This window comes from Megalobrama amblycephala, unplaced genomic scaffold, assembly GCF_018812025.1.
Source record: "Megalobrama amblycephala isolate DHTTF-2021 unplaced genomic scaffold, ASM1881202v1 scaffold604, whole genome shotgun sequence".
NCBI lineage: Eukaryota > Metazoa > Chordata > Actinopteri > Cypriniformes > Xenocyprididae > Megalobrama > Megalobrama amblycephala.
In genome coordinates this window covers 1-27,057 of record NW_025953511.1, presented here as the reverse complement: position 1 = coordinate 27,057, position 27,057 = coordinate 1, and the positions used below count along the sequence as shown (strand labels likewise).

General features: G+C 39.2%; 1 protein-coding gene across 1 annotated transcript; it reads left to right on the top strand.

The window, feature by feature from the left end:
* The first annotated feature begins 3,312 nt into the window (after nt 1–3,312).
* LOC125262108 lies at nt 3,313–8,424 on the top strand. The gene is made up of 3 exons (XM_048180663.1): nt 3,313–3,396; nt 3,862–4,024; nt 5,762–8,424. The coding sequence occupies exons 2-3, from the start codon at nt 3,897–3,899 to the stop codon at nt 8,289–8,291; spliced, it is 2,658 nt and encodes an 885-aa protein (XP_048036620.1). The 5' UTR covers nt 3,313–3,396; nt 3,862–3,896; the 3' UTR covers nt 8,292–8,424.
* Nucleotides 8,425–27,057: the final 18,633 nt, after the last annotated feature.

The window sequence follows — 27,057 nt, the reverse complement described above, 5'->3', positions numbered from 1 at the left end:
AAAACACTTAACACGCTTTCCTTTGGATTGCTGTAATGAAATATGTTAATTAGGATACATTCGACAAGGCATTATTGATTGAATATCCATGTCATTCTTGGCTGTGACAGCAAGTGTAAGTTTCTGCTTCTCATGGGGAACATTTGACAGACCTGATTATTGTGATTTCTATTCTGAAAACTGACACAGTAATGACAGCTGAATCATTATCAGCCATGCAAAGGTTGACGCTCTCTCTCCTAATGAGCTGTCTGCCTTCTGAATGGCACCGCACGGTTTCTTCGCTCTGTTTGAAAGGTTAAGATTCAGGATGTCAGCAACTTCTGTGAGAAACAAGGACAAATGTGGTGCAAAATGAAAAGTTTTCATGCAAGCATTGTAGAGAGACACAGCATTGAGACTAAAGGAGAAAAACAATATTGGTGCAAACTTGATAACAAGAGATATTGAATTGAAAAAGTTGTCACATGTACACCAACAAAAATGCATTATATTTTAACCCATTCTTTCCATATATATATATATAGAAAGAATGGGTTCTAGAATGCCCCTATTATGCTATTTTAAAGGTGCCCTAGATTCAAAAATTGAATTTATCTTGGCATAGTTGAATAACAAGAGTTCAGTACATGGAAATGACATACACTGAGATTCAAACTCCATTGTTTCCTCCTTCTTATATAAATCTCATTTGTTTAAAAGACCTCCGAAGAACAGGCAAATCTCAACATAACACCAGCTGTTACGTAACTGTCGGGGTGTACGCCCCCAATATTTGCATATGCCAGCCCATGATCCCAACATTATGAAAGGCATTAGACAAGGGCAGGACGTCTGGATGTGCACAGCTGAATCATCAGACTAGGTAAGCAAGCAATAACAACAGCGAAAATGGCAGATGGAGCAATAATAACTGACATGATCCATGATATCATGATATTTTTAGTGATATTTGTAAATTGTCTTTCTAAATGTTTCGTTAGCATGTTGCTAATGTAGGCTACTGTTGGTTAAAGTTACCATTGTTTATTACTGTATTCACGGAGACAAGAGGCGTCGCTATTTTCATTTTTAAACACTTGCAGTCTGTATAATGCATAAACACATCTTTTTTCTTTATAAATCTCTCCAACAGTGTGTAATGTTAGCTTTAGCCACGGAGCACTATCAAACTTGTTCAGAATCAAATATAAACATCCAAATAAATACTATACTCACATTACCCCGAAGCATGCATGCAGCATACATGACAAACATCTTGTAAAGATCCATTTGAGGGTTATATTAGCTGTGTGAACTTTGTAAATGCACTGTATTATAGAGTCGCGAGCTCAATGGGCAGGGAGCATGAGATTTAAAGGGCCAGCAGCCCTGAATCAGTGCATAGTTAATGATGCCCCAAAATAGGCAGTTAAAAAAATGTATTTAAAAAAATCTATGGGGTATTTTGAGCTGAAACTTCACAGACACATTCAAGGGACACCTTAGACTTATATTACATCTTGTACAAAAACGTTCGATGGCACCTTTAAAGGTTCCCCTTTTTGTTTTGGATTCTCCTACAATAGGTTTACATGCATCCAAGGTCAAAAACACTTACATTTTCTCATATGTATGTATACAGTGAAGCATCACTGAAAACGAATATTACATTTATTCGAAGATTCAGTCTGCCCAGTCTGTTGTGATTGGTCGACCACTTGCGTGTGTCGGAAACGAAATGGCTCTTTCTTACCATATATGACTTTCAGCTCCGGACCTTCCTCAGCTCTTGATACACAGTGACAGGAACGATGGTATCCGTTTTTCCATATAAATTGGAGCCCGAGTCCTCATACGTTTACACTGCGTGCAAAGTGGATTTGCCAGATAGAAAACAGCGTCAAACAAAACTCTTCCAGGCCTCAGCTGCATCTACAGTGTTTGAGGGTGGGGCAAAGTAGGCTGGTATTATGCAAATTTGTTACATTGAGACTGTAATTACTGATGACTTGTTGCAGCATTTAAGAATCAAGTCTTTCTTAACAAAGGAAATGAGATGGAGTTTTTCGCCCTACCGCGGTACTTCCACCCATGTCAAGCGTGACCTTTTCAACGTGATTATGTAATGAGTGGGGCATCGCAGAGCAGTGCAAGATGAGCATTTTTTTTTTTTTTTTTTTTTTTTTTAAATTACCAATCGTTTCTCTAGATAAGACCCTTATTCTTTGTCTGGGATCATGTAGAGCTCTTTGAAGCTGCACTGGAACTGACATTTGGACCTTCAACCCGTTGAACCCCAGTGAAGTCCACTATATGGAGAAAAATCCTGGAATGTTTTCCTCAAAAACCTTCATTTCTTTTTGACTGAAAAAAGAAAGACATAAATATCTTGGGTGACATGGTGGTGAGTAAATTATCAGGACATTTGAATTCTGAAGTGAACTAATACTTTAAGATATTTTTGATGAAATCCGTGAGCTCTGGCCTCCGATAGACAGCACCTCAACAACCACTTTCAAGGCCCAGAAGGTAGAAAAGACAGTTAAAATAGTCCTACAGAGGATCAACCTTAGCAATTAATGACATAATTTTCATTTTTGGGTGAACATGCTATGCTGTGCTCATGCAGTCAGAATTACTGTAATTATTAGTTTCCAACTTATAAAAAAACAGCACTGAGAATAAAAAAGCAAAACAATATCGGTGCAAACCTGAAAACAAGATACTGAATTCAAAAGTTTGTCACATGTTCAACAACAACACAATAAAAATGATTTATATGAACATTTGATTATATGCATGCAGTGTATGCAAGAGTCACCCGATGAATGAACGACTTCATGGTTCATGGCTATTTTTACTCAGTACTGTATGTCCAGTCATTTCCATATGGAGACTGTACATTCATAACATATTTCAACCTATAACCGTTGCAAACATCATGTTCCAGTGGCACAGTGGCTATATTGAGCGCAACGCCCTGAAACACTGTACTTGATCCTTCCATCCTAATTCAAAGGAATAAAATATCTTTCTATTAATTATCATCTATCATGTACCATCTAACAGTGGATTAATTAGCAGATCCATCATTTTCAACTCATTTTCATTCTGAAATCTGACACCTCCATCCCTCGACTTTAATCGTTATCCACAAGGATGAGAACATCCTCGTAGCGACTCATGTCCCAGGTTTGCAGGTGAATCTAGTCGAGTACAGTATGCTTTGAAACACAAAGAATATTTTTAAATTAATGCAGACAAACATTTCTCTAACGAGTTACAGACCAACATGGCAACTGGCCCACAGCGTGTTATAAATAGCCAGGTCAAGAGCCCAGTTTAGTTACAGTCGACACTTAAATGAGCTGCTTCTGAAGCCAGATGCTTATTTGACAGAGAACAGTCAGACGGGCAAGTATTTATTTATTTTTATTTCATTTTTGCAGAGAAATACTCTTTTATGTTGACAAGAGAGCAGTACTGGATGCTGTGCACTTTTGAAATTGCAATTAATATTGCTAGCAATAAACACGATTTTATTGCTTTTAAATATAGCATGAAAGAGCAAATCCAGTAATGCTATTTTAGAATTAATCACGGAAGCAATTTCATGTGGTATTGTTTGTGCCTGATAAGTGATGATTCCCTGCTAAATGTATTATATAATATGTGCAAATGTTCCAAATAGTATTCTTTTTTTGTCTGCATTTGTTTTGTGCTGTGCTTATATTTAATTGCCTGTCCTGGTTAAATGAATAGCTTAATCAAATGCACGCTATTAGATGAGCTATTGTAAACAAATGCAGATTTTATGGTTAGTTTATACAAGGGAACATTGCAATCTTGTAAAATCCACTCTCCTTCTTCCACTGACAGCTTCATCTCCGCTTACAGCTAGAGTCTCTACAATAATGGACAAAAACGCAGAAGTGATAGTATGTGGCTCCTTTATGAAGGATGTCTGGGAATGCAGACTGAGGGAGTATCGACAGAAACGACAGCTGGAAGACAAGCGGATACAGAAGAGTGCTCTGGAAAGGTGAGGACCTGCCGAACCTCTCATTTTCCTGCAGTTGTCAATCAGAAAAATTCAATATTTATAAGTGTTTTTGAGGCAGTTTGTTGATGAAAATCTTTTTAACCCATTGCATTCCATTTAGTTTTGTAATATTTATACTCTAAAAAATGCTGGGTTAAAAACAACCCAATTTGGGTTATTTGGCAACCCAGCTCTGGGTCAAAATTGGACAAACCCATGCATTGGGTTATTTTTATCCAAGATGGTTGGGTTAAATGTTTGACCCAACATGCTGGGTCGTTTTTATTTTTTTATTTTATTAAACTCAACTATTGAATTGAAAAATTACTATATATATTCTGTCTTAAAATGAACCCAAAATATGCTGAAAATTAAAATCACACAAAGAATTACTAAACAGCATAGTAATGATTAAAAAGTGAACATTTAATGCACAAAAATATAGACAAGCGTTAAAACAGTGTGTACATGTGAGTGCAAAGTGCAGAAAGAATGTTTTAAAGTTAAATATTTAATAACTTATGTTTGAAAACAAATTTGACCATATTTCGCTTATTTTTACCTCAAATCAACGAACAGACTAAAAACACTATGGTCAAAACTCACTGGAGCCAGTTTTCAAAGTTCTCTCTCCTCTCCGCTTCGATTAGTTTTCTTATTTTCCACATATATTCCTGTCGTAAGTGCAGCGGTGTGTGTTGCAGCGAAATCTGAGCCGCTGATGGGCTGCTGTTCGGCGGGGAAGCTGTGAACCTCAGACCGCTGAACGATATCGTGACAGGCTCCTTATAACCTGCACATAAACAACCAGTACAGAGTTCTGAGAACACATTTTAACATCCAAATTAATAATATTCAGTATTATAACTAATAAAAATCAGTTTATTCAATTTCCATCATGCAAGACGACCTTTGCCAACTGACATCTCATCCCTGTATATTGCATTACATTAAATAAAATGATTTACAGAACTGTAATGACTTTATAGATGAAATAAAATGTGTACAAACCTTTATTTTACCGAAGTAATGCACCAATTTGGCAGCCTTGAGATCTACTTTCTCCTGACAAACCCAACAGCTGGGTTGTTGCATTGGAGGGCGGGTGTATTGTTTCAGTTGTCAGTGAGATTGGCCAGCCTCTAACCTAATGGCTGGGCAACACAAAATCTACCCAACCATAGAATAAATAACCCAACAAAATGACCCAACAGCATTTGTGTAAAAAAATAAAATAAACACAACCTAGCATTTTTTAGACTGTATGTTCATGCTATTACTGTGCTGTGCTCATGCCATGCCAAATTACTAACTAAAAAAAACCCCTCACATCTTTCTCGAATTTATAATTGCAAGTTGGAGAAAAGCACAATGATGCATTTTGAGCATTGCTATAAAAAGAATATTTTCTGACAAAGACAAGAAAAGTTCAGAGAAGAATCTCTGAGTCATTTCATAATTACAGTAACTCTGATATGGCATGAATGCAACATTTGTATGTCTGATCCCAACTGCCTCTCTGCCTATTTTGTTTGCAGATAATAAGGCCATTCTGAACAATAATGAGCTTGTGGTCGCTTCAACTTTAATTGCTTTAATTGTGTAAATATTCATTTTTAATAACAACAGCTATCTTTAATTAATCTGTTAAAACAAAAGAAGCAAACTCAGACCACATTTCATAATTAATGAGAAATCATTTTCATTTGTTGTCCGTTCCAATTAAACTTTTTACAGAATTAATCAAGATTGGCAGGCGCGCATGTCCTCCATGAGAAAAACCCCTAAAAGGCTGGAGAGAAAAGCGAAGCTTCCTGAAGAATCAACTCTTGATGCACCCAAGACTAAAAAGACATACCTGGGAAGGCCGCAAGGTTTCCAGAGCAGTCGGATTCAGAGGCAGGTGGACCTGACGAAAACTACAAAATCCAACAAATTGGCCCTGTTACATCACCTCAATGAAAGCTGTCCGGGATTGATGGTGTGGTCAAAGTCTTGGAAGTTCTCGCAGCCTTTGCCACAACCTGTAGAAAGTCCCTGCGCATTCGACTGGGGACAGTCATGGAAGTTTCTCAATCTTCAGCCAAACACTGACGGTAAACCCTGGTTTGATCTTGGGTTTGACACCAACAACAATATGAGCTTCAATGACATGCTTCTGTGGGAGAAGCTGAGCAAAGCATTAAACTCTGAACACATTCAACAAGACCTGGCCAGTACAGAATGGGAGAAGTCTTGGATATTCACTCGGAAAGGAAAAGAGTCTCATGAAGGTACAAATAAAAGTGATAGCAACAAATTTTATAACCTGTGGGGGGAACAGAATCAGGAAAGTGCATCAGAATGGCATGAATCCTGGAAGACAATGAAGCCTGTAAAAGGAGAAAATATCATGCCTGATTCAATTCCGCCCTCAACTAACGAGGAAACACAATCTAAACTACCATGGGATAATTCATGGATGTACTTTAAGAAGCAGCTTCACATGAAGTCAAAAACAGGTAATAACCTAGGATGGAGGGAATCTTGGAAGGTTGCTAAAACCATATCAGAACAGAAGACGAAATCAATCGAAACTCAAGGTATGGTGCCCAAGGAACTGCATCCTGACATCTGCAACGTGATAATGAATGTGTCTAGAGAGATGAAGCACACATTTCAGTTCGGTGGGACGGATGCACCACTGTCTGATTGGGAAAAATCATGGACGACCATAAAAAATCTGTCGGAGTATAAAGAAGAGATAAATAAAGCTGAATGTAGGGAGGTGGAAGTGAAGGTTGAGACACCGAAACCAGACCAATTCAAGCAACAAAGTGAACGTGTGAAATTCAACGTACTTGCTTTGCCAAAAATCCAAAAGCGGCAGGAGATGCTTCAGTTCTCAAAGCAAATGGACTGGAAGGATTCTTGGAAGATGCTGAAACGCCAGCGTAGAGAAGAAAGTGCATTAAGGAACCTGAGATACCCACTTCCACAATTGTCCTCCACACCACAAACTCTCACTGAATGGGCCAATTCTTGGAGGTTCACAAACTTAACACTCAACCAAGACAGCAGTTTATGGCAGCAGGGTTGGTCCACCAATACTCAACCCAGACCTGTTAGAAGAGTGCTAGAAAATGAGAATTTCCCGCATAATGGACCAGCAGGGGTTCGTGTCTGGTCTGAGTCCTGGAGGTCTACGAGACGTCAGCATCTTCTGGAAAGACAAGGGCAAGGTGCATCAACCCAGCCAGTGCGCCAACATACATACGCAAGATCTGTGGCAGACTGGGAACGGTCATGGGAATCATCAACTCATCAGCGCAGTCACGATAGACCCTCCGTGACCGAGTGGGCGGATTCTTGGAGGTTCTCCAGCTTGGAGAATTTCCAACCTGAACATACTTGGTTTGAGAAATCAATGGAAATCAAAGGCAGAAAGGAACTTCGCAATGCATTTAGCAGATCAGATGATTCTCAGATATTCAAAGAACAACTTCCCTCGAAAGAGTGGAATGACTCATGGAGGCTTAAGAAGAGGTCTGATGGACGTGCACATCTCATAAAAAAAGAAGTGCTAGACTGGGATAATTCTTGGATGTTTACTAGCACAGAGTTTTATCGAAGACAAGGTGAATGTTATTTGAATTTCCAGCTAACGTCTGATGTCAGTAGCCTCAAGTCCATCCAGACTGAGAGCAGGTCAGAGTGGGGTCGATCATGGAAGATGTCAAACCCACAACCACCAAAGAACATCGCCTCATGGGTTGATGCAAAGCCAAAAACATTCAGTGCACAAGACATGATCCTTTGGTCAAAACACAAACACATCTATTATTTACCTTCTGCTTTGGTCAAAGACTTGAAGCTGAAAATCTGGAGCAACTCCTGGAGGTTCATGAAGATGGAGTCAAAGCACGGGAAAAGCTCTGCTTCGGCTGAGGATGAGTCTGTGATAATGACAAAGACTGCAACAATAAGAAAGCACTTGTACTCAAACATAGATCAGCAGAAACCACAACAGAAGAGATGGAGCGATGCATGTAAAATAGCAAAGACGCAACCACGACCAAAGCGTAATGTTAAATCTGGCAACAAGGAAGATGAAAATGGAAAAGAAATGTTTGCAGAATGGATGGAATCTTGGAAATTCTCAAATAATTTAAAAAGCAATGAGCCCGCAATGGTGTCTGTATCTCTGAGCAACTGGAAAAACTCCTGGAAGTTTCTGCTTGATCCGTATGTGCCAATGAACGGCCCCAAAACAAACAAAAGTCGGTAAGGATTAAAGACTTTGCAGGTCAGATTTCAAGAGTGCATCTTTAGAGAAATCAATTAAAATATATGATGAATTGTTTTTGAAACTTCTACAGATTCAACCTACAATAAAGTTGTGTAGTGTGTGCGGACAAATACATCATGTCTCATCTTTTGTGTCAAAGTACAACAAACCATAACACATGATTATTTTTTGATGCAGTCACGTTCACAGCTGTGAACTGCGGCTCAAAGTTTCAGTGCTCATCATTTATTCTTCTTCAAGTCATTGCACAAGTCATCGGAGAGTGCATGTGGTCCTCACTTTCTAACAAAAACACGAATGCAGTTGTTTAGCTAGCTCTAGTACAAGTGTTATTATATTGGACACAGTACAACAGCAGTACTGAAAACTGCAGTTCGGCTGCATTCAAATGACCACACTTGTACTGCAAAGATACTGCATAATCAGATGAAAAATACAAAAAAATAACAGAGAAAATATAACAACAAATATATCATTCAGTTCTGATTTTCTTAAGTATTTATCCAAGCAATAATGAGACCTAAATTACTTAGAACTTTATAGTGAAATTGTTTACTCAAAATGTAAAAAAATTTATGTCTTACAGAAATAATAAATAAAGATGGTTTACTCCTATTAGTTATGAATGGGCGAAGCTCCAATGCGCAATATGGCGGAATATGTCCCACCTTCCAAGTAAAAGAAACCTGACTTGTGCTTAGGACTGCACACGGTGTTGCCAAGTCCGCGGTTTTCCCACGGAATTGGGCTACTTTAACACTGTTGCTGTGGGTTGTTTTTCATGTCCACGGGTTGAAGCGATGCCAAATAACATGGATATTTAGCCCCTATAATGCAAATTTTACCAGGGGAACCCCGCCAAAAATGTACTGGAGGACCCCCCGAAATGCAATTGGGCTAGTTTTGGGCAAGTTTTGAGGGTTTTGTTGTGAAAACCTGGCAACCCTGGTTCATCTAGCCTGAAAAATAAGCTTTTTAATGCTATTTGAGCATAAGAAACAACATTTATGGGACATGTCAGATTTTGTTGATGATTTGAAATATGTTATTTAGTTGTGAGTTCGCCAAGCAGTTTTTTTGGTCTTGGATGCCCGAAATAGCTGCCCAGAGGCATTGCAAATATGGCCGCCGAGTGAACAGACTTTCCTTGAAAGGGACTTTGATTGCACTGACACATGTAGGCTGTTTAATTCATTATAAATCACACAACACAGGGTATCGCATACTGCCACCTACAAGCATAACATTAGCATCAACCCTTACTGACAAGCATAGACAGTTGATTTATTTTGTAATTAAGCTGGACTTTAACCCGGCTGATCATATTGATTGAAATGGCCTCGACATCTTTATTTCCGACAAATTACTTGGCATGTATCGATATTACATTTCCACTATCTCCCTTAATTAACTGATTAGCTAATGATGTGCTCTGGTATCTCTGTTTTTTCCTGTTCAAACAACTAAAAATAAACATGAAAAAGTCAAATATGGTTCATGGCAATTACTTCAAGATAGTAGTTACAGAGTTTATATCAGCTCATCAATTCGGCCTACTGGTTGACAAACATATATGATTGCATTTTGTTTAGCCCAAACTGATCTTTTTCAGCTTTATACCTGAAACATGTGTATGTTGGTGGATCATCTTTCAAGAGTGCAGCACAAATATGGATATTTTCATTAAGTAATGAATGAGCATAAGGTGTTTCATGCATGACTATTGTTTACACTGCACAAAATAATGACTAGAATGTGCTGACAGTTGTCTGGTCTCATTTTTTGTTTTGCATGAGATCAAGCAAAGATGGTACACATTGGTTTACCATCTGTCACAGATGTCCCATCTCTGCCCTTTCAGAAACGCTCATTTAAAACCTCTATATGTGCTTCTCTAAATGACGGACAAAATTCAAGGCAGACTCCGTCTCTTTGTGGAGGTATTGTTCAGCTTGTTGCATGCTGTGCCATTCTACCCTTGTAGTTAAAACTAAAATTAAACACATAAAATACAATGTCAGAGTTTAATATGACCCAAAAGAAATAGCAAGAAATAAGGCAATTCCTTGCCATTTTTTTTTTTTTTTTTGAAGGCCAATTAAAGACTAATGTCTGTTCTTCTGAAAGCCATGAATCTGGACATTCAGTGGAGTCCATAAAAGTAGTGTTTTGACAAACTGGCCAACCATTATAATATTTATTAATATTTTGAATAATCATTTATTTTAATAGTTGAAATTTAAAGGGGTGGTTCATTGCAATTTCACTTTTTTAACATTAGTTAGTGTGTAATGTTGCTGTTTGAGCATAAACAACATCTGCAAAGTTACGACACTCAACGTTCAATGCAAAGGGAGATATTTTCTTTTACAGAAATCTGTTTGAGGACTACAAAAAACGGCTGGTAGGGACTACAACGAGCTTACAACAGTTCCCACATGAGCGATTTATAGATTATCATGACAAAATATGCAATCGATAACTTTAAGTTAACTCCACATCAGCTACATAAATTCATGAACTAAGCATCCTGTTGCCTTCTACATGTTGTCACTTCTTCTTGAGTCTCTCCATCATTGTCCGACTTCAGTTTGAACATGAAAGACAGAACAGTTTCTGACATTTTCAGTGAGTCTGAGGTAATCTGGGGCACGTTCAAGCTCAAACCGGTGCGCAACGTTTTGCTACGTTTTCCGGGTTGAACGACATGTTTCCTGGAAACGGTGTGCAACGAGTTTGAGATGCGTTTTCTCTTGTTTGGTGGGCGTGTCAGAAATGTCAGCCCAATCAGCGGCAAGATGTATATAAACCACGCGGTATTAAAGAGACAGCTCGCACAATGGGTATTAATGTAACATAAAAATACTTTATACATGGGTTTCAAAAACGTCACTTCCGCTATGCCCGCCGTCATATTTGGGACACAGCTGCGCGCCCTGTTTAAGTCTATGGTGACAGCAGCTACAACTAGAGGAAGGCCAACAAAACGCTCTCAGAAGGTTCACAACAAGTTTAAAATATATCTGGGATATGTGGTGCTGTTAGCCGTTTCAACAGTCGTCAGAACTACAAATATATTTGATTTATTTGAAAATATTATGAATTCTAGTTGGTGTGTTTCGGCGTGTTATTACAGGATGAACAAATTCACGACACCAGCTGACTACATTAGTTCAAGTAGTACATGCGTGCATGATTTTGTGCAAATATAAGTTGTAATTTTATGTATATCTTGTATAAATATATATGAATTACCCTATATAGGATGTGTCCCGTTGAGTTAATAACCTTCTAAGCGCTTCAGTTTACGGGTGTTCATTCAGCGCACGCAGCTCAAATAATACTGTTATCAAAATGAATCTGTTATTGTATACAAAAAAATCTGTTATTGTTCATGATCCTTATTATTAATCAAACTATGTGTTGATGAAAATAATACTAGAACAATATAAGAGCTAGTTATTAAAAATAACGCATTCATTTTCTAAAAGAAATATTAAAGTTTTAATATTACTGTGTAGTAACGTTAAACATTTTAATGACTTAATCATTGCTGTTTGAGCTGTTGCTCTGTGGGTTATTTACCTCAACGAAACACATCCTTTATGAGAATAATCAGATATTTATACTTAATAAAATTAATAAGTTTTATCTGTACAAAATGACGCGAATGCACAAGTGAAGTTTGAACAAGTTATGTAATCAATGTTTAACTCAGTCGACGCGCTCTTACCACAACAACACGCTGAAACAACAACACAGAGAATTCACAACATTTTATTACAACAGTGTTCTCGTTATAATGTTACGTAAATGACAGTCCCAGCAGTTATTAATGTTGTGCATTGCTGTTTGGCTGCCAGTGGTGTGGTCCCTTCTGAATGAAGCCAATAATTCTGCCGATCTAACTACTTTGGGATCAAATCAATTTGTAGTTCTGACGACTGTTGAAACGGCTAACAGCACCATATAACCCCAAGATATATTATAAACTTGTTGTGAACCTTCTGAGAGCGTTTCGTTGGCCTTCCTCTGGTAGTTGTAGCTGCTGTCACCATAGACTTAAAGCAGAACTAAGCAAGATTCGCGAAGCTCCCCCTACAGTTTCCTTCAGTGAATGACACTGTCATAAATACTCCAAGCGCAGCTCTGGACTACAACGACTACAACACTCGCCAGCGCAGTAGTTTTGCAAATACAGTACAAGAAAGAGGAGGTGGGTAATTTGCAAATACAGTACACTCGATGGAGGTGGGTAATTTTTGAAATTGTCTTATAAAGACATAATATATACATTGTTTTTGAATTACCGTAGGCTAAAGCATTTTGTCACTCTCGCGTGAACGTGAACATGAGGCGAGATTGTTTCGGGTCGGTGCAGCTCAAGTTGCAAGTGCTGTATTCTGGCGTAGACGTGCCAGAAGGGGTTAGTGCTCGCCTCAAACACACCACTACAAGTCAATTAACCATCGTAAGGACTTAGAAAACTATTTATGAAGGTAAAAAAAGTTACTTAGCTCTGCTTTAAACAGGGCGCGCAGCTGTGACCGGTCCCAAATATGGCGGCGATAGAATACAGTGCCTTTAGCCTCCTCGTTAGAGCATCCGACTCCCACGCCAGAGACCCAGATTCGAGGCACGCACAGAGCGGGGCGAGTAGTAACCGGACCTGGGTAAGGGGGGTTACATATATTTTGCTGTTGTATTTTGAATTGACACTTTAATAAACTTTTCTATACTCCTCTGATAATATAATGGTAAATATTACAATATCATAGCACAACAACAGTGATCTAATACAAACAATAAAAATAATATAGGTCATAACAGTCTCGGAGGTAAGAAGTGGATTATCCTTCCCCTGGAATGTTTGTCTTTTCTTCCTGAAATGCAAGGCAAGTGTTGTATCACAATAATTAGAAGTTTACACAAATCCCTTCTGGACGGCAAGTAGTCTGGCTATCACCAGACCAAGCTCAATTTAAAATTGAACATTGGTCTGGGGAGTTTGCTATGTATTTATCCTACTGCAGACTTTATTTTTGGAGGGGATTTTAATATGGTGATAGACGAATGGCTTGATAGATGTCCTTCAAAATATTTGAGACATCATCATTATAATCCCATATTGCTTGAGTTTTGTAATGTGTTTAAATTGATAGATGTATGGCGCACTAAAAACCCTAATACTCAAGGTTTCACTTGGTTTAGGCCAGATGGTTCATGCAAATCCAGAATAGATTTCTGGTTAGTCTCCGAGTTTAACTCTTGTCTGGAGTCAAGCTCAACAGTTTCTGCCGCACCTCTAACTGACCATTGCCTGATTAAATTTACTCTTAAACCCGTTGAATCATATCAGAGGAGAAAAGGATACTGGAAATTTAATTCAAATTTGTTAAATAGTGAACCATTTTGTGAAAAAATCATAGCTACAATTAACAACATAATTGGTGACTCAACTCTTAAAACGTATAGAGAAAAATGGGAATATATAAAATACAAGGTATGTCAGATCTCCATATTTTATGGTAAATTATTAAGCAGGAATAGGGGAAAAAAAGAATTGGAAATAATTAAAGAAATAAATAATATCTGTATTAAAACCCTTTTAACGGCTGATGACAAACAAAAACTTCTTCTCCTACAATCATCACTGGATAACATTTATGTTGATAAAGCCAAAGGAGCATATATAAGATCGAGGGCAAAGTGGATAGAGGAGGGCGAAAGGAGTTCTGCGTATTTTTGTAGACTGGAGAAAAAGAGACAAGAGCGTAATGGTGTTAAGGCTCTTTTAATCAATAATCAAGAATGTACTGATCCTAATAAGATTTCTAGGGAGATTTACTGTTTCTGTAGTAAACTTTACTCCTCCTCTTATTCACACACAGATGCTGATGCTTTCTTTGATTATATTAAAGATTGGATCCCCAAAGTAGATGAGAGTTTTAAAAATTTGTGTGATGCAGATATTACAGTGGATGAAGTGGAAAAAGCCATGAAATGTTTATCATTAGACAAATCGCCCGGTTCAGATGGATTAACAAGTAACTTTTATAGACATTTTTGGGAGTACATTAAAGACCGTATTTTTCATATGTTAAAAGAAATATCTGTCTCTCATATTCTTCCACCTTCTATGAAGCAAGGAATTATCACTCTCATCCCCAAACCTGGGAAAAATCCTAAAATAATTGACAATCTTAGACCTATAACCCTGCTTAATAATGACTATAAAATCTTAACTCATATTTACGGTAACAGACTTAAAACTGGTATTTCACAGATCATTTCAGAGACACAATCAGGCTTTTTAAAGGGGCGCTCAATTCACAATAATATACGTCTTGTACTTGACTTACTGGATTATAATTGTTTGATTGAAGATGAAGGTTTTATTTTATTTTTAGATTTTTTTAAAGCTTTTGACACAGTCGAACACAATTTTATGTTTCGTACATTACAATTTTTTGGATTAGGAGAAAATTTCATTAACATGGTTAAGTTAATTTATAAAGACACTAATAGCTCTGTTATCTTACCACAGGGTACAACATCAAGATTTTTAATTGATAAAGGAATTAAACAAGGTTGTCCTATCTCTCCTCTGCTTTTTATCGCTGCTGCGGAAATGCTTGCCATTCTTATTAAAAACTCTGATTTTGAAAAATTAACAGTTTTTGGCAAACAATTAGTCATCAGTCAGCTGGCTGATGACACGACCATTTTATGAAAAACATTAATCAAGTTCCAAAAATTCTTCAAACTGTAGAGCTTTTCTCTAAGGCATCTGGCTTGAAATTAAATCTTAAAAAATGTGAATTATTACCAATTCATAATTCCTCTCTATCAACTTTTTACAATATTCCTATAAAAGATACTGTTAAATACCTAGGAATACACATTACAAAGGATAACACCTCACTTAATAATCTTAACATTTGGAATAATCTAGAGAAATGCAAATCCTATTTAAATTTGTGGTCTCAAAGAGATATTTCTATTATTGGCCGAATTTTTCTCACAAAAATGGAATGCATCTCTAGATTTATCTACCCTGCCTACTCAATTTCCTTTTCTAAAAATGTAAAAGCTATAAACCAAGCCAGTTTTAATTTTATTTGGAAAGGAAAAACACACTACATTAGAAAAGGAACTTTGGTCAAAGATTATGAAGAAGGAGGCTTAAAAGCAATCGACATTGAATGTATTAATGGAACTATTAAAACGAACTGGTTAAGAGCTTTTGGTTTCATATCCCCAGTCAAATTTTTATGAAATTAGGAGGAATCAATTTTCTCCTTAGATGCGATTATGACCTTAAAAGACTCCCTGTTAAGTTGTCATTGTTTCATCAACAGGTTTTACTTTATTGGAAATTGATCTACAAGCATAACTTTAGTCCCCATAATGTCCCTTTGTGGAATTGTAGATATGTGATTTTTAGAAATAAGTCTTTATTTTACAAAAATTGGTGGGAGAAAGGAATATGGTCTGTGATACATATTTTAGATAAAACTGGAATTATTTCTTTTGATATATTTTGTTCAAGATTTAATTTAACTGACAGGAAACAATATGATACTATTATCAAAGCAATTCCACAATCCATAATTCAGTTGTCTCTCAATTTTTCTCAAAGTAATGTAACCCCTTCTCTTCCTAAGCTTTTGGTGAATGGAGTTTCTCTCACTAATATAAATTTACCTAATACCACAATTAGAAAAGCATTCGTTAAGGAATTATATCCCTTTTCTTCAAATAAACTTTCAATTTCTCAAAACTTTTGTAAAGCTGAAGTTAAGGTCTTAAGAACAAAATACCTTAAATACCCAGTTACATCAAAAGCAAAGGAAGTCCACTTTAAAATTATTAATGGTATATATCCTTCCAGAGAGTTGTTAAGATGTGGATTTGGTCTTGATGTTAACAACTGCTCTTTTTGTGATGATCAGATCGAAACAACAGAACATCTTTTCTATGACTGTAACTATGCCTGTGCCTTTTGGGAGGATATGCATTACTGGTTATATCCAAAGATTGAAAATTTACCTGTATTAACAAAAGAAAATGTTATATTTGGTATGTTTATGGAAGAAGAAACATATGACTTGGCAATTAACACATTTATTATTCTTGGAAAATTTTTCTTGCATAAAAACAGATTTTTGAAAACACTATCAAACTTTTTCATATTTCATAAGGAATTGTTTAATTTCTTCTTTTCTTTGAAATTAATGAAGAAAAAGAATGCTGTAATCCTCTATAATTTGATAGAGGATCTCGATCTTGCAGAGGACCCTTAGTGTGTTCTGTTATTTTTTTTTAATTTTTTTTTTTATATAATCATTTGTTCTTTGTCGGATGCTTGTCTGTTGTCTAAGAAATGTTCTACTTTGTACCAGGCCATTTGTGGTTGTTAAATTCTTTGTTCAATAAAGTTCTGCAAAAAAAAAAAAAAAAAAAGAAGTTTGCTATGTATTTCCTACTGCACAAGAGGCGTGATCAACGAGCATTAGTCACGCAATTGGATAGTCCTTCAACCAATCAGATCAACGATCCGGGTGACTTACTTTGCAGAGCAAAGTAAATTAAAAAAAATAAAAATAAAAATAAATAAATAAATAAATAAATTATAACATGACATAAGGGGAGAATTCAGTCATTGTTCATCTATTAACCTCAGTTGGGAAGTGTTTTAAGGTATCAAATATTTTCTGTGCTTTAGGACCTTTCAAGATTTTTAAAGATTTCACATACAGTTTAAATTCATTTAAAAAAACAACAAAATTGGGAGATGATTTCACAATTCTACATTTGTGAATGAAGAATTTGGCTAGACATACGATTGTATTAATACAGAGCTCATCACCCTTGTTTTGCAATATCAATCCAAATGTTATATCGTCTCTAGAGAAAGAGGTTGGGAATGAAGACATCTGTTGCTTAACCCATTTATATATATCACACCAAAATGTCTGAATCACATTACATGAGAAAAACACATGGTCCGTAGTTTCGACATCATTTTCAACGAATGTACATGTATTATCATCTATACCAAAGCGAAGATTCAGTAAATCTTTAGAGGGGTAAATATTATTCATTATTTTGAAGTGTGTTTCTTTCACTTTAGGAGGTATAGGGAGTGTTAGATACATCGTTCTTAGTTTAGTGATTGAATCTTTATCAAATTTTTGTAGGATGTTATTTTTATTTTGGCTTTTAGGGTAAAGATAATCAATAAAACATTTTCTAATAAAGTGGTTAGTACATTTTTTTTATCCAGAATATAGATCCCTTGAATTGATAGTGGGGCCAATTGTGGTTGTATCGTATAATATTCCAAAATACTTCTTGTTAGAAGGACAAAACCTTGGGGTAGTGCTTTATGTAATTTAAAAAAGTCTGATTTTGAGGGATTGAAATTATGTTTGATGCAAAATTGTTCATAATTTAAAAAATATCCGTTGGTATCCATTAAGTCGGTCATGGACCATATGTTTTTCCCATACCAATCCTCAAAGAACAGTGATCGGTTGCGGTGCAAAATATACCTGTTGTTCCAGAGTACAGATGTATGGGGTGAGAAATTATGTATGTATAACATTTTCCAATACAAGAGTATTTGTTTGTGAAACTCTGACAATGATATAGGTAATTTATTAACATTAAAGTCCGCTCTAAGAAGAAATTCTAATCCTCCAATTTTCTTGAATAAGGTCTTTGGAATACAATACCAGAAGGAGTTGCTGTGTTTGATCCAAGATTTTAACCAATTTATTTTTAAGGTTCCATTAAGGCAGTCAAAAATCAATAACTTTTAGTCCTCCATCCTTTGTGTCTTTAACCATATTGCTTTTTTTCATATAGTGTGGTCTGTTTCTCCAAATGAAGTTTAGGTTGATCTGGTTGATAGATTTAATCAATTTGTTTGGAATGGCATTGGAATAGGCAGGATAAATACACCTTGATAAACATTCCATCTTAGTTATGTAAATTCGACCTAGAATTGATAAATCCCTCTGTAGCCATCTATTTAATCTTGATTTGCATTCTTTAATTTTATTTTCTACATTCAGAAGTTGGCTTTGTTTTTGGTCCTTGGAAAGGTAAATTCCCAGGTATTTGATTTCTGATTTAATAGGGATATTACAGATGTTTTTCAGTGAAGTGTCGTGTACAGCAAGCAATTCACATTTTTTTAAGTTTAATGTTAGACCTGAGGCTTTGAGCGATGCGAAAACTCCAGACAGGTTTACCATGTCTCAGTCAGCATCGAGCGATTTTTGCAGGTTGTAAATTATTCAAAAAGAACACAAAGAATGGCCTTCTCAGCTGCCATAGTTGCAACTCTTGCGTCATCAGAACAGGGTGTTCAACGCACCTCCGTTTCCATTTAAAAAACGTTTTGCAACGTTTTGTCAGGGCTGAACGCAGCCCTGAGCGGCTAACACAAGCTCTTGAAACTCCACCCTCTTCCTAAGGGCAGCAGCTCATTTACATTTAAAGGGACACACACAAAAATGGAGCGTTTTTGCTCACCCTCAAACAGTGACAAATTTAACATACTATAAAAAATGATCTGTGGGGTATTTTGAGCTAAAACTTAACATACACACTCTGGGGACATCAGAGACTTATTTTACACCTTATAAAAGTGGCATTATATGACCCCTTTAAGTAACGTTGTTAAATGAATTTTACATATTTTTGTTAATTTTTTTTAATTAGTTTTACCCTTAACTGTCACTCCCCTTTTTGAGCATAGATTGTAATTCATGAATGCTTTAGAATACAGACCTAAAGTTGGTCTCTTTAAAAGAAGACACTCAGCAGATTATTGCTAAAGTGAAAGAACTTCAAAAAATAAAGGTTATAGAAGTTTACTGTAAAGCAAATGTACTGTACTAAAATGTTTTATTTTATACAAAATAAATATTTTACAAAATAACTTTTACTCTTAAATTGCTATAAAATCAAAGTCATATGTCTAACCATGTTGCGTACCAAATTTGAAGTTGATATCACAAAAAGTGAAGTTCGTATGAGATTTTGTTTAGGCATAATACCAAAAATAGCCACCGGGTGTCATCCACATTCTATTGATTTTTTTTTTAATGCATTCCCCTCTAACAAATTAATACGTTTCTGTCACAGTATCACTTTTATCACAATACAGTAGCCAAATATGGTAACCTTTAGTCAGACCTTTCCAACGATATGTTTTGTCAAGATTAGAAAATGTTTTGATTATAAAATTTCCCCACTAGGGGGAGGAGTCCTAAAAGGAATTTAATTTATTAATTACCGTTTTCATAGTAATGCAATGTCCAATTTCAAAATGTTTTTAACAGGATGAATTTTGAGTGATAAAAGTCACAATATGTAATATTTGCCACTAGAGGTCGCTTATTCAAAACAAAGGAATAGCTTGATGACGCCTTGATTTCGTGGAGTCATGGGAGGTGTTCATGTCTACAGCTGGTGGAAAAGCATCTGACTCGGGCAGAAATCATATTATTGGATGAGCTAATGTATTAAAGATTTATTAACATTACTGTAGTATGAAGCAGGGTGTGGCTGAAAGCTGCTGGAGTGGAATGAGGCAGCTGGATCGATTGCTAATGAGCTCAACACACGGCTCAAGAGCAATGGAGCTTTTATTATGCTGCAGATAATGTAAGTACACAAGTCAACAAAATATATAACACTGTTCTAGTGGTTTTTGGATTTTTTTTAATCCAAAAATATTACATTTTATGCCTTTAAGCTTTGGGATGATACATGATTTATGAAACTAAAACATGTGATAAGATGAAAAAAAAAAAAACCCAGCACTAAGTGTCCTGCTAGTTTTGGGCAAGTTTTTCCATCTAATATTTATATTTTATTTCAATAATTAGAAATGATTTGTTCCCTTTCGATACTTCACTCGTACTGCGTATGGGGAAAAGTCTCCCTTTTTCCCCGTTACTGAAGCCTTTTTCAATAACGCAGTGTAACTGCACCGTCATTGGTTCACTCATAGACAAGTTGTTGAACCAATGACGGTGCGGCATAGCTGCGCGACCTATGGCGAGAAAGCGCGCAAACTTTCCCGCCGAAATGGGCGGGGTTAAGGGCTATATAAGCAGGCGTTTCGCCATAGGATTTCAGTCATTTCTCCTTCAGCGACGACAACGCATCTCCTCGCTGATCTCTGTCTGAAGCCAGAAGAAGCTCGCCGCCTTGAAGAAGCTCTCGCCGCCGTCTGAAGAGGCCCCGCAGCGGACCCAGCTGAACTCGCCGGTCGGAGACAGAGCCGGCGCCCTCGCTGACTGCCGCCCCGAGCGCCGTCCTCGAGACGCCCGCCTCCCGCTTCCTGCTTCCCGCTTCCGGCCGCCTTCTCAGCGTGTCTCCTGCCGCCATCCGGTGCGCCCATTGAGAACTTTTCCCGCGGCTTATTGCCGCTCTAAGAGAGCATTTCCTCAGCGGTTCTACCACTCTAAAAGAGCTTCCGCGGCCCTCGCCGCTCTAAAAGAGCCCCCCAATCGCCGTTATAACGGCGGCGGCGTTGCTGCAAATGCCGCACCACTCTTGTGGCACGTGCAGAGCCCCTCTGCACGATGACGACGGACACAGCGAGTGTGTCGCATGCCTGGGCAAGGCCCCCTACCCAGCGGCCTGTCATCTGACATCATTCAACCCCTTGTCACTCGGGCCGAGGCCTGGCAGGCCATCCCCGACGTGTCAAGCTGGATCCTCGGGATCATAACACAGGGCTACTCGCTCCAATTTGCACGACGGCCCCCTCGGCGGGGTGCTTCAAACCTTGGTGAACTCGGACGACGCTCTCGTCCTCCGGGCCGAGGTAATGACCTTACTGAAGAAAGGGGCTATAGAAATAGTTCCCCTTCAGAGAGCGAGTCAGGCTTTTACAGCCGTTACTTTCTGGTCCCCAAGAAGGATGGCGGCCTCAGGCCCATCCTAGATCTCAGACTTTTGAATCGCTCCCTCATGAGACGGAAGTTCAAAATGCTGACGCTGAAGCAGATCCTCGCACAGATTTGTCACGAAGACTGGTTCTGCTCGCTGGATCTGAAAGATGCATATTTTCACATCCAGATAGCCCCCCATCACAGACGATTCTTGAGATTCGCGTTCGAGGGGGTGGCATACCAATATACGGTCCTGCCCTTCGGGCTGTCTCTGGCTCCTCGCACTTTTACCAAGTGCATGAACGCAGCGCTTTCCCCTCTGAAACAGATGGGAATCCGGGTTCTGAATTACCTCGACGATTGGCTCATTTTGGCCCATTCGCGAGTCGAGCTGGAACGCCACAGATCCGTGCTCCTCAGCCATCTTCAATGCCTGGGTCTCAGGGTCAACCTAGCCAAGAGCTCGCTGCTCCCCAGCCAACACATTTCGTTTCTGGGGGCAGTTTTCGACTCAGTCCGCATGACGGCAGTGGTCTCGCCAGAGTGCGCCCTGGCAATACAGCAGCTCGCGGCTTCCGTCAAGAACAAAGCCTATCTTCCTCTGAAGCTCTTCCAGAGGCTCTTAGGGCTGATGGCTTCCGCCTCCCCAGTTCTACAGCTCGGCCTTCTTCGGATGCGGCCGCTGCAGTTCTGGCTGAAGTTCCGGGTCCCTCCACATGCCTGGCGGCACGGCCGCTTGTGTCTCAAGGTCAATCGGGCCTGTCTTTCAGCCCTGAAACCTTGGATGAACCCTGCTTGGTTCAGTCTTGGGGTACCCCTACAGGCGGTCTCACGAAGGACGGTGCTCTCGACGGATGCATCCAACTCAGGTTGGGGGGCTCTGTGCAAGGGCAGACCGGCCTTCGGCTCGTGGTCCCACGAAGAGAGCCATCTTCACATCAACTGCCTCGAAATGTTGGCGGTGATAAAAGCCCTGCAGGCGTTTCAGGTTCACTTGGCGGGACGCTACGTCCTAGTCCAATCGGACAGCATGACTCAGGGCGACTCACATACCTGGCAAGACCAACCTGGGTGCAGATATGCTATCACGGAGCAACGTCCCCTCAGACGAGTGGATGCTCCATCCCCAGACGGTTCTCAAGATTTGGGAGTTCTTCGGGAAGGCAGAGGTAGACCTCTTCGCCTCAGAAGACAACTCTCACTGCCCAACATATTTTTCAAAGGAAGTCGATGCACTGGCCCACACCTGGCCCAGCACACTCCTTTACGCATTTCCCCCGATCGCACTGATCCCGCAGGTCATCAGGCAAGTCAGGGAAGACAGACACAGAGTCCTTCTAGTGGCCCCGCTCTGGAGGAGCCAGACTTGGTCCTCAGAGCTGTTCAGGCTCTCCACGAGAGCTCCGTGGCCCATTCCTCTGAGACGGGATCTCCTCTCTCAGTCAAACAGAACAATCTGGCACCCCCAGCCAGAGCTCTGGGCTCTACACCTCTGGTCCTCGATGGGAGCCGACTGACCTCCCCAGGGACGTACTAGTTACCATATCTCAGGCGAGAGCCCCGTCCACGAGACGCCTCTACGCCCAGAAATGGTCGGTCTTTGTTGATTGGTGTTCCACACGCAACATAGACCCCGTGGAGTGTGACGTATCTCCGATACTGTCTTTCCTCCAAGAGCGTTTAGACCTGGGGCCACCCCTTCTACGCTCAAAGTATACGTAGCAGCCATCGCGGCGTTTCATGCTCCTATCGCTGGACAGTCAGTGGGTCGAAACAACCTTGTGGTACGTTTCTTAAGGGGTTCTAGGCGATTAAATCCTCCTCGTCCCCTTACTGTTCCCACTTGGGACCTTTCTTTGGTCCTTAGGGCTCTCAAAGGTAACCCCTTTGAGCCGCTGAGTTCAGCTGACCTCAGCTGACCTCAGGCCTTTAACCCTGAAGACCGCTCTGATGCTTGCACTAGCATCGGTCAAGCGTGTTGGCGACTTACAGGCCCTCTCCGTGAGCCCTGCGTGCCTCGAATTTGGGCCTAACGACTCTAAGGTCGTACTGAAACCCAGGCATGGCTACGTCCCCAAAGTGCTCTCTACTCCGTTTAGAGCTCAGGTCATCTCGCTTTCTGCTCTTCCTCCCTCTGCGGATGAACAGGAGCTGGAGTTACTCTGCCCTGTCAGGGCATTGAGGACCTATGTAGAGTGATCACAGCCTTTCAGGCAGTCAGATCAGCTTTTTGTTTGTTTTGGTGGCCGCACCAAAGGGTCTTCGGTCTCAAAGCAACGTCTTTCGCGTTGGATAGTCGACGCGATTAATCTCTGTTACTCCTCCTTGGGCATTGAATGCCCCATAGGAGTTAGGGCCCATTCCACTAGAGGAATGGCTTCCTCCTGGGCCTGGTCTAATGGAGTTTCCATTAAGGACATCTGTGAGGCGGCCGGCTGGTCCTCGCCGTCCACTTTTGTCAGGTTCTATCATCTGGACGTTCCGACCTTACAAGCTCGGGTCCTCTCGGTGTAGTCAGGCGGCCTCTTCGAGTTCCGCCTCTCGCCTATTCAGGAGTTATCTCCTCTTGTAGTGTAACAAGGGTTAACGACGGCTTGGCCTTCTTACTTGCTCTCTTGGTCCCTTCTCGGTGTCCAAAACAAGTTATGTCGTTCCCTGCCGTGGCACGGCGCGGTTGAATTCGTTCCCCATACGCAGTACGAGTGAAGTATCGAAAGGGAACGTACTCGGTTACTAACGTAACCTCGGTTCCCTGAGATACGGAACGAGTACTGCGTTACTTGCCGTGCCACGAGGCTGCGGCTTCAGTGTCGTCGCTTCAGTCGATTGGCCTGAAATCCTATGGCGAAACGCCTGCTTATATAGCCCTTAACCCCGCCCATTTCGGCGGGAAAGTTCGCGCGCTTTCTCACCATAGGTCGCGCAGCTATGCCGCGCCATCATTGGTTCAACAACTTGTCTATGAGTGAACCAATGACGGTGCAGTTACACTGCGTTATTGAAAAAGGCTTCAGTAACGGGGAAAAAGGGAGACTTTTCCCCATACGCAGTACTCATTCCGTATCTCAGGGAACCGAGGTTACATTAGTAACTGAGTACGTTATTGATTTAGTTTTAGTTAACAATAACACTGTTGGTAACATCTGTACAGCTAGCCATCCTCTATTTGTCGCTATAAGCACCCTTCTGTTTCCACAAGACTATCTTTATTGGTTGAAGATCATTCTTCAACCACACATGAAGTGACAGAAATAAAACAAAAACGCCATCAGATACACATTTACAGGCCTCCCTGTGTGTCTGCTGTATTTTTAAGCAGGTATTTGCTTGGCACGGTTGGGGCTGTTATGGCAGGAAGCACAGGACTGTCTACCCACACGCATTGCTCCAGAGGCCTTCTGGAATTGCTGCAGTAAAATTAATGAGCGGAGGGCCTGACACCAAATTATAAAGGGTGGGTAGTGTGGATGTCTCAGGCAGCGCACAGACACTTAATTTTCCTGCAAAGAGACATGCCTTCAGCACTGAGTCCTCTCTCTTTCTCTCCACCACCCATACACAGAAACAAACACAATATATCATCAAACTGCTTTTGCTTCAGCAGCATCTCCGAGTTCATCCCACAGGGATGTTTAAGCAGGTAATGTAGAGGTTTATTGTTATCCTGTTTCGCTTCTGAAGCCAACTTATTTTCAGATCGTTTGCAACTTGCCTCCCGAGCAGTTCACACAGTAATTCGTGAATATCTATACACTCTTAAAAATAAAGCTTCCAAATGAGTGATGCCATGAAGGAATCATTTTTGGTTTCCCAGAAAACTTTACGGCTTTAACAGTTCTTTGTGTTTAATGATTTTATATAGTGGAAGAACCTTCCAATGCAAATATTCTTGCGGATGTTAAAGATTCTGAACCATTGATAAAGAACTTTTATTTGTTAAGGGGTCCTTGATTATGATTTCACATTTTTAACATTAGTTAGTTTGTAATGTTGCTGTTTGAGCATAAACAACATCCGCAACGTTACGAAGCTCAAAGTTTAATGCAAAGGGAAATATTTTCTTTTAAAGAATTTGCTTTTTAAGGACTACAAAAAATGGCTGGTTGGGACTACAACGTGCTTCTTCCTGGGTTAGTGACATCACAAACCCTAAAATTTACATAAACCCCGCCCCTGAGAACATGCAACAAAGGGGGTGAGGCCATGTTGGGCTGCTTTAGAGAAGAGGAAGAGTTGTTGTAGTAGAGTGTTGTTGACATGTTGAGCTGTTAAAGCTCCGCCCTCTTCTGGAAAGGGGGCCGGGAGCAGCAGCTCATTTGCATTTAAAGGGACACACACAAAAACGGCGTGTTTTTGCTCACACCCAAATAGGGGCAAATATGACAAGCTATAATAAATGATCTGTGGGGGATTTTGAGCTGAAACTTCACAGACACATTCTGGAGACACCGGAGACTTATGTTAATTTTTGTAAAAGAGGCATAATAAGTCCTCTTTTAAGTGCATACTCTCACATCTCAAAGCAAGGGAAATAACATTTATTAAAGAAGCTTATATGTTGGGGAAAGCAGGGCTAGTTGGCATACTGTTTATTCTAGAAAATGTTTCTCATATTTACACACAAACCTTAAAATCTTAACTAGAATTTGAATATTTCCACCTTATTGCACAAGAAAATTTGATACAGTACATTTTACTTTACTTTACTTTACTTTACTTTACTTTTATAAGGCAATGTTGTCATAATGAGAACATGCTATTAAATGGCCAATTAGAGGGTTTTCTGTAAACATTTTAACAAAAAAAAAAAAAAAAAAAAAAAAAAAAAAAATGTCAGGAAAACCACTGTTTAAGAAAAATTATTTTGCCATCTAGTTCCAGTCTTCCTCTATTCAAAAGACCAGGATGGAATATATTAAAAAGCATTCAAACGAGACAGTGAGATGTCACAGGTCTCAAGAGAAAAAAAATAATCAAAAACATTATAATTCCCCAATCTGCAGTTTTACAATCCTTTATTTATCTCTAAGGAATCAAGTTTAAGCCTAATCCTGGAAGAGATTTAAAATAATACGCCTTTTAAAGCTCCTGCAGGTGTGTTTGCCAAAGCTTATGGGTACCAATCATTTTTATTCATTTTCATAATGCCACTCACCCAGTGATCAGACTTATCATTTCTGTTCTCCGTTCACTGCATGAAAGTGAGCTGAAATGGATAAAAATTACACAATATAAAGGCTTCGCTATTTTATATTATGAAAAAAATCCCATTTTAATCATTGCTATAAAAACTTAGCTGTTGTCTATAGTCATTTGCTGCTGCTTAGACACTGAAAAATAAACCAGCAAGCAAACAATTAAAAAATGTTAACCGAAAAACACCATTGATTTAATTTGTGCACTTTATCTTGTAAGTGCACTTAATTAACATCAAACTAACTGAAAATTAACTTTTAAATCATTTGTGAAGACTAATTACTCTCATGAGTCCCGCAGCAACACACCATAAGTGTTTTTACAACCTGTGTGGGCCAAACCATGTTATTTTAATCATTGTGATATTAATATCGTTTTTTATAAATACTTTGAATTCGTTTTTATTTTTAGATTTTCTCAGCAATGAAAATGTTTCTTTATGGTTTTAGTTTTAGTTATCTATAAACAAACAATTGTTTCTAGTGGCCCTTCTATCAGGTTTCACAGCAGGCTCTCATCAAACTGGTCTTGCTCTGTTTTCATGCTAGCAGGTTCCTGTACAGGAGCATCGGTAATGATGCAGCCACATTTGAGCCGCTTGTCTCCAGCGTACAGAACCTGTCGACCCC